The following is an 11,811-nucleotide window of genomic DNA, read 5'->3' on the forward strand; positions in this document are numbered from 1 at the left end:
TTCATAACATCTGACTTCCTAGCAGTCAGGTGTTTGAGCAGAGCTTCCTGACTTGGCTGAGCTGGTCAGAATCACTTGGGACAAAACTTACACAGCCCGTCCTATCAGATTCGGTAGATCAGACGGTGGAGGAGGCAGGAATCTGTATTTTTAGCAAGCCCTCCAGGGGATTCTGACACAGATAAATCCAGAATTGGGAATCTGACTGTCAGATCTATTTGGAGGCAATGCCTTTTCTTCACATTCTCCCTCTGCCTCAGCCTAAGTCCTAAAAAATACAGGCAACAAGTAAATAAAGACAGTTTTCAAGATATTCATGGAATGACTTTTTTTTTTTTTTTACATTTTTTCAACTAGTTAGGACAAAAACATTACAATGATTGACTTCTTTCATTTAGTTACATAAATAAAATTTTTATAAATATCTCTTTATAAACAATATAAATAGCTTTACAACATAAATACATTTATGCATGACATGAATTTACAAACAGCAATGTTTTACAGCTGGTTCTGTCAGTCTCTTAAAAACTGTCCCTTGTCATCAAGTCGGTGTAGGTGTGTGTGTTTCATGTATATAATATATATATAATATATAACTTTTTATTTTTCATTTAAAAAAACAAATAATAAAATCACAACCCCCTCCCCAAATAATAATAAAACAGCTGGTGTTGTGTATTCCCAGTACCAGGAAAAAGAAAGAAAGAAAGAAAGAAATGTAAAAGCCACATTGCGTTGGAGGTGTTTCCAGATGCTGGAGGCTGATGACCAAAGATGACCTCAGCACAACGGAGCCAGTTCCCAATCCTGAAACACAGAGTGAACACGGGACGCTCAGTTCTCGCCCCTTAGCTAAGAAATCCTAGCAGGCAGGGTGGTTCTAGAACCTTTCCTCCCCTTCCTCCAGCAGCTTGAGGAATGTCCCCCCACCTCCACCACCCGCCCCACCAGGCCTTCCTGCAGAGGGGAGGGGCCTCCCACTGCGCACTCCCTAGGCCCCTTCTGCTTTGCTGCCCCAGTACAGGTGGAACCAGAGTGTCTGCAGCCCTCCTTCCCCCAGTCTAACCACAGGCCTTGCCCTTGGCACTCAGGGAGACGCAGTGAGAGAAAGAGAATGGAAAATCCCCATCCCTTTTTTGCTACAATGCAAACCCTCAGTGCTTGCCCAGGGTTCGTGTGTCTGAGTGACCGTGGATGGAAGGAGAAGAGAGATGTCTCAGGATCAGGAATCCTGGGCTCAAATCTCTACTCTGATGTTGACTCCCTGGATGACCCTGGATAGCTGGGAGTGTTCGCCCATAAAATAGGATAATAGCCATCTCCTAGGGCTGGCTTTCAGATTCAACAGGGAGCCTCGGATTGGGCATCGGCAGTGTCTGGGTCACAGCCACCACCCAGTAAACAGCACCTTCTTCCCTAGCTGGTTGTGCAGAGGAAAGGGTCTGGGTCCAGGTCTCCTTCAGGAGCAGAGGAAACGGTGTCTCACACCAGCCTTGGGGAAATGCACAGTCATGGGCTCTGGGTTGAGCGTTGTCGGCGTAAACTCCCTGCTAATGGGTGTGTGGGTGCCCCGGGGCCCAAGGAAGGTGGCCTTCTGGGGCGTTCAGTGCCCTCCCAAAGGACAGCATGCACAGAGGGGACCTGGGCCAGAATGGCTTGATGAACCCTCCCCCACTCCCTTCTCTGGCTCTGCCATGAGTTTACACAGATGACAGCTGTCTGTGATGTTGCTGGGCCCCAGGGGCAAAGTGTTCATTCAGGTTTCACCCACACCCAGTCTCTGTCATTAGCATTTTACAGTCAACATCTAGAACCATCAGCCACCATCATTACGGTGGCTTAGAGCCCAGGTCACCCCCTGCGTGGAGAAACGTCCACAACCTCAAAGAGTTTTCATTAATGTGAAAAATCTAAGCTGTCTTTCTCTTTATGCCCAGTGATATACCCTGAGCATCACCAGCAGGAACGATGTTCTGCTCTCTCACTGGGAATCGGGGGCAGTGAGGGTGGGGTTTTTATTTTTCATTTAAACCCAAATAATAAATCCACACCGCCCTTCCCAAATAATAATAAAACAGCTAATGTTGGGAGTAAGCCGGCGTTGAGGGTGTTGACGGTAAGTGTTCATCTATGCTAAGAGAGCTGGTAGGAGATTAATGTACCCCCCTGATCAAAGGGGTCGAGAATTCTTAGCAATGTGAATTCCTCCTGCACAGCATCTTTCACCACCCGTTTGGCCATCACTTGGTGACCACAGACAGCCAGGCCCAAGAACAAGGCCCCTATGGGGATGCGTATTCCAGGTACGAACCAATGGAGAGTCACTAACATTTGCTCAGGTTCTAAAGTTTGAACTTGATGCTTAAATCAAACTGAAAATCTGTGGCCTCAGACTCCGTCTCTTTGTTGTTTAGACAGGAGAGAAGAGAGCAAAGGCATTCCAAGGGTAGCTACTGAAGGCTGGTCCCCAAGTGTCAGAATCATTCTTCTCCCTGTGCAGGGGAGAGTCAAGATCACAGAACTACAGCCTTTGCAGAACTAGGGAGAAGCCCACAGCCGAGTGAGGTCTGGCTGCAAAGAGAGGAAGGGCACTGGTTAAAACCTCGGGCAGGTGGGAGTGGCCATGGGCTAGGGTGTGCTGGTTTCTCTGGTCATTGACAAATATTTCTAAGAGTCTGTTCGGGGTGCAGTGGGTCCTAGAGCGCCTTAGGCCAGCACTTCGCCCTTAAGCTGTTCAATATGGAGAGGTGAATGAGTTCACAAACTGTGAAAAAGTGTTCTGTACTGTAAAAAAGAGACAGTGTGCTGGACAGGCGCTCTTGTTTCCCTCCAGGGGAAGATTGACACTGACAAGGGTTTCTGGAGAGGAGACAGCAGCTTGCCTGTGGCCTGGGATGGGACAGTCAAGGTGTGGGACAGGCAGTGGCAGCTGCTGAGCTGGAGGCAAGAAAGCGAGAAAGCCGGGTGAGCCTGATCGTAAAGCACATGACTGTCAATGTCAGAGGCTGGGATGTTATTCAGTGGGCACGGGCAGGCGGCAGGAATGGAGAGGAGGGAAAGAGGAGAGGTGAGGCTCTCTGCAGCAGTAAATTACCACCATGCGGCACCCAGCAGGAGGTGGCAGTAGGGCAGAGGTTTCCAGCCCTAGGGTGGGGTGACACTCCACACCAGAAACGGAGCCCAGAGCACCGGTTGGGTCGGGACAGGGTTGGTGAGGGACTCGGACGTGTTGAGTTCGAGGTTGGGGCAAAAAATATTTACTTTTGTGTCTTTCCTATTCCCTGAAATAGTGCCACAAGCACTGAGATTCACCCCTGAAGCCACCGGGCTGCAGCTGCCTCAGGACCCTGGACAGACCAGTTTGCCCACTGCCTGGGTTTAGAGAAGGGACAGGAATCGGAGTGTCCCAGGCAGAAGGGCGCCCTGACAGTGCCAACAGAGGGCTACTCTCACTACAGGGGGCATGGTGGCCAGCAGATGATCAATGTCCCCTGGACTTGTGGGTGTAAACTTCCTTCTCTGCTCCCACAAACCCATGATCTCCTCTCAATCCCCCCACCAGTTGGCCAATCGGGGCCAGTGCTGCTAGTTCAGCTACGGTTCAGGGGTGGGTGAGACACCACCAAGCCTGTTTCTGCTTCTCCAGAAGAAGCCAGGTGGGTTCAACCAGGCTGAGCCGTTTCTGACCTTGCCAAAGTTCCCCGATCACTTTATCCTTCGCATTCTTTGTCTGTAAAGTGGGATAATAAAGGGGGCGGCTGGCAAACGCCTAGCACAACTTGAGCAAAGCCAGCTCGCGCGCCTCCGAAGGACGGCTGGGCGGCGGGCGGTCCCGGGCCGGGCTGGGGCTGGGCGCCGGGTGGGCAGTACTCACCGCCGCCAGGGGGCGCCGCACTAACATCCCAGGCCGCTCATGGAGCCGATTCGGTCCAGCTTGAGGCCGAAGCAGCCCTTGGACAAGCCCTTCTTGTTGGCTCCTTTGTATTTGCGCGCGTTGGGGTGCTCTTGCAGAAGGCGGGCCCACGCTGCCCGCGACTTGGTGTCCACGCGCAGGTCCCGGAGCAGTCGCGACCGGTCGCCCTTGAGGTTGGCGCCCCCGCCCCCGGGAGCCTTGTCGCCCTTCTTCTGACCGCCGCCCGCAGCCTGCGGCTCGGCCAGCTCCTCTCCCGGCGGGGTTCGCGGGACCTGTCCGAGGAAAGAACGGGCAGGTGAAGGGACACGCGGCTGCAGCACGGGGGACTCTGATGCTCCAGCCCCACGCGCCCGCCGTCGCGGGGTGTCCCTCCGAAGCCCAGAGCCGCCCCCACCGATGCCGGCCAGCTTGGCCCCGCATCCACCTGCCACGCGGCCGCCTTCGCTGCTCCTTCCGGAAGCCCCCTGCCCTCCCTTTGCTGCTCGCCGGGCAGGCCACACTGGGGCAGGGGGCTGCGCATGGGCCGACGTTCTCCGGAGGCTGGGGAAGTGGACCCCCGAGTCCGCGCTTCGAGGCTCCCCGGCTCTCGCCCACGCGCATCTCGGAGGAGAGAGCCGCCTGCCTTCCCTCTCTCCTGGGTCCTGCGCGCCGCATTCTCCAAGCCCCCAGCCTCCCACGCCTCCCAGGCTTGGCGTCCCCACGACAGCACCCACCTTCGGCGGCGCCCCGGGCTTGGCTTCGGAGGGCCGGAGTGAGAGCAGCGTGAGCAGCAGGGCGCAGGCCAGCAGCTGGGAGAGATGCATGGTGCTGCTGGGGTCGAGGGGCGCAGACAGGCCTCAGCGAGGGCGCGCAGGTCGGCGGGCAGACCAGCTGGAGGATGCGGAGCAGGCTGGCTGGGCTGCAGGGCGAGCAGGGTCCCAGTGCTGCGCGGCGCCGGCTGGGTGCGCTCTGAGCCCGTGACTCTGCTCGCGCCTTTATAATCCAACCTGCCGCTGATGTCATCCTCCCGCCCACCGGCCGCCTGGGCCAATGATACCACGCACGCGGCCGCGCCGAGGGCCGGGAGGGGGCCGCGGGGGCTCCCCTCCCTTATCCCACCCCGGAGGGATCCCGCGGCTCGGCGGGCTCGCTCCGGGCTGCACTTGGAGCTGCAGAGCTGCGCGCACGGGGGAACTCCATTTGTAGCGAGCGCGCGCCCTGGCCTGCCGAGCATCGGTGCGCCTGGTGCCCTGTGCACCCGCTGGGTCCTCACCACACTCACTCTACCTGGAAGGGATACGTAGCCCTCTTTGCAGGTGCAAAGACAGGCTCAGAGGAATGAAGTCACTTGCCCAAAGTCATACAGGCGGAAAGTTGGCGCTGCCCGAAATCCACGCAGCCCTGCTGGTCGCCAAACTCTTCCCTGGGCACCTGACAGCCGCGGGATGGCATTGCACCTCCGCCTCTCACCTGCTGGTCAGGGCGGGAGCGCAGACCACAGCGACGTCGTTAGGTTGGGGAGGCAGAAGATGGGGTTGGAGGACTGGGGTGGGAGGCGCAGGGAGAGCGGGGTTCGCCTGGGCCGCAGGGGGGAGCGCAAGTCTTCCATAGTGGAGAGTGCAGGCGTGTCGCCAGCCTGAGAGTTTGAGCGCAAGGCGGGAACGAGGGGACTGCGAGCGCGGAACCAAGATATTCATGCTCATGCGTGTGCTCGGCGGCATTGTGTGCTAGCCAGTTATGCCTCTAGGTTCACGTTCAGCCGGTTTCGGCCACACAGAACGTCCCTGGGTCTGACTCCGCTGGTGAACTCCCTCTGTGGGAACAATGCGCACCCGACCTGGCCTGCACCCACGCGAGGATCCGCTGCTGGGGGAAGCCCGCTCCAGTATCCTGTGCACTTTCACAGGCTGGGGAGGGAGCTTCCTAGCCAGCGGCCCAGTCCAGCCTCTGCCAGCCGTGACAGGTGGTCAACTTCCCATTTTTGACTGTAGAGAGGTCTCGGTGGCTCTCGGGACATGGCCACATATCCCTACCACTCACGAACTTGCTCTCCTTGCACTGGGCTTCTCGGTCCCTTGGGCACTAAGGAGCGTGGTGGACATTTGGGCACTGCGGTGTGGGCTGCAGAGGCAGAGAGCCCAGATCCCCCAAATTGAGTGAAGTGCAGGAATCTATGGCTGGTTGCTGCTGAGCAGGACGCAGGCTGGAGAGAGAACAAATGTTGCCGCAGGAGTGCAGTGGCTGTCCCCAGGCGTGAAGACGATTCTGGGGAGATAGTAGCCCAGACGAGCTTTTCCAGGGAGAGGAAGCTGTGCCTGAGGCGGGAAGGCAACTGGAGTGAAGAGGGGCTTGGAGAACCAGGTTCCCTCCAAGCCTCCCTCTTCCCTCCGTGGTAGTGAGCCTGGTCCCAGAGCTGCTAAGGCGGCGGCATCATGGTCTGCTCTGTCGGCACCTTTCTCAGGCTACCCCTTCCCACTCTCATACCCTGACTCACTATATCGGAGCAACCACTCCACAGGTTCCTTTGCTTAGGAAACAGCTAACACCTGAGGTCTGAGTTTGGGGCAGCACAGTTTCCTGATCTCCAGGAAGATCCAGACATCAACAGGGCACCTTCTGTGGATTCTGGTGAGTTGAGTCACCACCTCCACGCAGCCCCCCAATTCCTCTCCGCGCTAACACCCATAGAGTGGCACCACTCTTTCATTTGAGGAGAAAGGAAGAGGAACGAGAAGGCAGAATAGGGAGGGGTATCCAGGTGGGCTGTGAAAGTTACCTCTGCTTTTTGCCTGCTGTGCAAAGAAGGATGTTACCATCTGGAACTTCTCTGACACTTGCTTTCTTTATACCTGTTTAAAGAGTCAGGCAGAGCCACACAGACTGACTCTAGAGTCAAGCACTGGGCTGGTTCCCAGGGGCCAGGAGTACATCCTCTAAAGCCCCTTATTAAGGGAAGCTTCCGCTGTTCATGGCTACTTCCTTCTGCCTGAACGTCCTTAGGCTGGTCCTTCCTGTCTTCTGTGTTCCTAGACACATTCGCGTCCAGGTGATTGACTATCTAGGTCTCCTCTCTGTTTGAACTTTGAGGCTAAATTAATAAAACTGACACCCCCAAACTACTGTGGCAGAGCCGATTCCCTGGACTCAGGTTCCCGTCTTTGGAAGGGAAATCTGGTGAGCTGCCACTCCTGACCACTGGGCGGTGGTCATCTGCAGAGGGAGGCTTCCCCGGGGGCAGGCTGTGGAGCAGCTTCTGCTTAGCTGGGTGGGGCCTGGGAGGCAGGGTGGGTAAGAGTCAGAGGCCTGGGCTGGAGGGGCCACCAGGAGGTGTGCCATCAGCACATAACTGCCTTGGAGATGAAGGTTTCCCCTCTCCCTTTGCTTTCCTTGCCTGGGGAGCTGCAGAGGACGCCCACTCTTCCTACTGAGCCTAGATTTGGAACTCAGGCCCCTTCTTGCTGCTTTTCCCTTACGAAGTCTGCTTCTTCTGCCCCAGGCCCCAGGGGCATGGCCTGGGAAACTTGAACTCACTGAGCAGCTGAATATGAGCTATTCAAGTCATTTTATTGACTGCTGAATTTTAAATTTCCTCCGAATGGCAAAAGAGGGAGAAAAGGCCCCAAGGCCCCGGTAATTCTGTAAGGAATCCTGTCCTTCTCACTGATCTCTCTGATCTCCCGGCATCTACTGAGCATCCCTGAAGCCTGCAGGGTTCCATCCCAGCCGGGAAGAACCCCCTAGCAGACAGACATGAGCTTTGTAGGCTGAAAAGGACAATGACAGGGAAGGGGACAGCTCAGGCTGAGGCCACCCAAGGAGGGCTCCTCCTCCAGCCTGGACTAGCAGGGTGGGCTTCCTGGAGAAGGAAAAGTCTGTGCTGAGCCTGGAAACACAGGAAGAGAAGGGAAGAGAAGAGGAAAACCTCAATAGAAAACCAGGCTAACAGTGGAATGTACTAGAGTCAGGCCTAGAGGGGTGCTGTTTGAGAAAAACCAAATGAGAGGCCTCACCAAAGGGCAACACAGAGGGCAGAAGAGGCCAGTGAGACTGCAGAACCCCATGTGCCTAGACCTCGGGAGGATGGAGTGCTTCAGGCAGGGGTGCCCAGAGGAGGTGGACTAGGGAGAGGCAATTCTGAGGTCGATGGTGTCCTGGAGGAGGAGGTGTGACGGGGAGAGGGGAGCCTGCTGAGCTCTTGGGGGTGGGAAGGACAAGTGAGCTTATTGGAGGTGCCTGAAGATGAGGCAAGGGGAAGGGGGTCAGCTAGGTGTGGCGGAAGTGGGAGGGAGCAGGAAGTGGGAGGCAGAGCCAGCCTGAAGCCTGCAGAGCCTTCAGTGTCAGAGAGTTGCATGGGCGAGTCCAGGGTATCAGCTCTGCCACAGTAGGCTGGGGGTATGCATGGCCTTCAGCATCGCAGAGTTGCTTGGGTGGGAACATTTTCTCCCTTCTGGCCCTCTGAAGGGTGGGACCCCATTCTGTGGGCCCCTCTTCACTCTTTCCCTCCTCCCAGAAGGGCAAGGTATGACTCTGACACCTACTGGAGTGGGGCCCTTCCTTGGGACAGGCGATGTCTGGCCCAGAATCAGGATGCGATGGAAAATGAGAGTGGGCCCTGCTCAGGATGCCTGGTGGGAGAAAGGTGTGTGGAACGGCTGCTGGGAGGCTGGAGAAGGAGCAGCTAAGACAGGACCGTCCAGCTTAGGTCCCCAGGAGGGAAGAACAGGAGCCCTGCGAAGCAGCGCCCCCTCCTGGCCCCAGGGCTGCAAGGGAGGGCTCTCAGGCACACCGGAGGGGAGGATTGCAGAGCCGCCCATCTGTTTCTCTGCAATTATTTATCCCGGGGCCCCCTTCCAGCTGCATAATTTCTCAGAGAAGACACTAAACAGTCAGTGAGCAGGTCTTGAGGCCAGGCAGGGAAATTGCTGTGGGACACTGGCCAAGTCCCGTCACTGCGTGGGGCCCTCAGTTTCACCACCTGTAATTAGAAAAACACTGTCCTTGTTTTCTAGACAGGGCAGAGTGAATCTGGGGCCTGATAAGAGGCTTCCAACCTCTCCCTGGCCAAACACAGCAGGAGGCAGCTGAGGCAGAAGAGAGACTGAATGTCACTGCATGTACAGTCATACTTTTGGGCGAGAGGATCCCCACAGCTCCCCAAACTCCCCAGGACTGTTTAGTGGTGCAGCCCCTCCGAGGACACAGAGGCCAGGGCATGGCCAGCCTTGAGCTTGGTACCTTCCTCCAGGAGTCCTGCACCCATGGGGCTGGACTGGAGTACCGGAGGAGCTGGAGGCCAAGGAAGCGTCATTCATCCTTCACGGGCCAGAGATTCCAGGAAAGCTTAACCTCGTTGTACCATGAGTCTTTGACCCCAGGACACCCCCATCTGATGAGCCAGCTGCCCTCCTTCCCTTTCCCAGGGGTCCTGCCAGCACCTGCTCCAGATGGCCTCCAACCCCACTGTCCTACGCAGTCCATGACGTCAGAGTTCATTCCTCCTTCCTCCCGCTTGCCAAAAAGAAAAGACGGGTCCTCCACAAATAGGCTCACTTCCCTGGGGGAATCGACAGCTCTCCATCTGGCTGTCAAAGGGCAGGTGAGTGGGGCAGTGAGAGGCTTCAGCCCTGAGAAAGTGAGCAGGGTAGTAAGCAAGAGGGCCTCCCCAGCAGAAAAGAGCTCAGCACCCCAACCTCAGCTCAGAGCCTGCACCAGATGTTTGCAGAGCAAATGGACCTGCTGCCAAATTCTTGCCCTGGGGACAAAAGCTTGCCTTGGCTAGACTCTGGTAAAATGTTGGTTATGTGGAGCTTTTCCAAGCAGTGAGCCGCTCTTTTCCTGCTCCGGGGGTCCCTGCAGCGAGCCCACCTTCTTGGTTTGTACCTGGAGGAGAATGTCTATTGTCTGGTCTTAGAGACCTTGTTTCAGATTTGATAGTGGCCGCAGTCTTCAAGGAGGACGGGGCTTCTCCCTATGGATAGAAGGGACCCCTAAGTATCTTACAGAAGCCCCCCAACTTGGCACCTTCCCAGAAGGGATCATGGAATGGACTTGCTAGGATCCAGGACCAGCAGTCACCTCAAGGGAGCCGTGTCTCTGGATTTTCCAAGCCAGAAACTTCTCTGCAGACTTCTACCCCGTGAATATGTCATCACCCACTGCCTTCTGGTGAGCGGTCAGTTTCTAAGATGAGAATGGCCAGAAAACACTTGTAAGAAGCAGATATGACCAAGCCAGATGCTGATGAGGGCTGGAGGGAACAAACTTTTTGCAATCTGGGCTCCACAGGGATTGGAAAACACTTTTAAGCCCAAAGCCCATAAATTGTTCAAAAAACCACCATTATGCCCGTGTGAACTGGCTCTGGGCCCAATGTGTAAACTTACACAACAAACGTTTCCCAAGGATTGCACAAGGTGGTCCCTTATGTCCAGTGTACACTTGGCAAGGAGAAGAAAGGTCATTCTCCTGAAGTGATGACCTGTTTTGTCTTGTGGGGGAAATAATTTATGAGATAAAGTCCAAGCTTAGAGTCGTGTAGGGTTCAGAACTTCCCAGGAAGCAGCTGATTAAGGATGTCGATGTCCACAGAGGTGGTAAGGAGTAGAGGCGAGTGTCCATGTGACATGGGCACGTGTCCATCCATGGTTGCTGCTGCCCGGCATCACAGCCCACTGGAGAAGTTGAACCATCATGTGCTTGCTTTCTCGGGCACCCTTGCAACCTGTGCCTGGGTGTGTGACCCAGACTGCCCCAATTCTGTTGCACCAGTCCTGAGTTTCAAATTGGGTGCCATCATCTCAGAGAAGCCAGGTCTTCAGGGAATGCTCTGAATCATACTACAAGAGGAGTTCCTGGGCAGGGTGGTGGTGGCAGTAGGACCCACTGTTCTGTGACAAAGTTGTCATTGATAAAGTCTGGCACATAAAGGCTGGCCCCAGTGGCTGCCCTGAGGTCCTCCCTCCACCTGTTCTGCACTTGATATTGGGAACTGACCCTGGGTGAGTTATTCCCAAGGCTTCCTGACTGCCCAGTGTAATGGTGCAATCTTGGCTCACTGCAACCTCTGCCTCCCAGCTTCAAGCAATTCTCCTGCCTCAGCCTCCCGAGTAGCTGGGATTACAGGCTTGCGCCACCACGCACGGCTAATTTTTGTAGTTTTAGTAAAGATGGGTTTTTGCCATGTTGGCCAGGCTGGTCTCAAACTCCTGACCTCAGGTGATCCACCCTCCTCGGGCTCCCAAAGTGCTGGGATTACAGGCGTGCGCCACCACGCTCAGCCTCCAATGCCCTTTTAACGTATTCCTTTCCACTTCCCTCAGCCAGAGCCAGCTTCAGCCATAGGCATCTCCATGCCCTTGGTGCCCACTGCTTGACCTCCCCCACACTCCATTCTTGGAATAACCATTCTGCCAGAGCCCTACTGCCCTCACAGACAGCCCCTGATGTGACAGTGAGGACATCTGGGGGTGTCCTTGCCTTCCTCAGGGATGGATAGAAAGGCAAAGGGGACAATATGTGGAGAGGCAAAATTAGGGGTCCCCACTGGTTCCTCTATGGAAATAGCAAAGCAAATCCTCAGGGCAGTGTTCAAGGACTGGGCCCAGGCTGACTGCTAGCACTGCTGTCTTCAAAAATCACATTCAAAATCATTTGATGGAGATGATTCTAATGGTCACACCGCCTCTAAAGAATTAGTTGCTGACCGTAACTCGCAGCCTGAAGGGGGAGCGTTCACGTAGGTAAAATGAATGAGACATATGCTCATAGGCATTACTAAATCAAGCAAATATTTCTAACTTCAGCACCTTCTTACCCCATGACGTCCAAATGTGTTCCTCAAGCAGAACAGGCCTCACTGAGCTCGCAGACACAGGGTGGCGAGTGAGGTGTTACAAGAAAATCCAGAAAGCTGGGTG

General features: G+C 55.4%; 1 protein-coding gene across 1 annotated transcript; it reads right to left on the bottom strand.

The window, feature by feature from the left end:
- Nucleotides 1-302: 302 nt before the first annotated feature.
- NPPC (natriuretic peptide C) lies at nucleotides 303-4,866 on the bottom strand. The gene is made up of 3 exons (XM_055287875.1): nucleotides 4,630-4,866; nucleotides 3,878-4,188; nucleotides 303-810 (listed from the first exon to the last, which is right to left on the bottom strand). Exons 1-2 carry the CDS (start codon nucleotides 4,717-4,719, stop codon nucleotides 3,898-3,900), a joined length of 381 nt encoding a protein of 126 aa, XP_055143850.1. The 5' UTR covers nucleotides 4,720-4,866; the 3' UTR covers nucleotides 303-810; nucleotides 3,878-3,897.
- Between the last annotated feature and the right edge of the window lie 6,945 nt (nucleotides 4,867-11,811).

The sequence above is a fragment of the Symphalangus syndactylus genome, chromosome 8 (genome assembly GCF_028878055.3).
Source record: "Symphalangus syndactylus isolate Jambi chromosome 8, NHGRI_mSymSyn1-v2.1_pri, whole genome shotgun sequence".
Taxonomy (NCBI): domain Eukaryota; kingdom Metazoa; phylum Chordata; class Mammalia; order Primates; family Hylobatidae; genus Symphalangus; species Symphalangus syndactylus.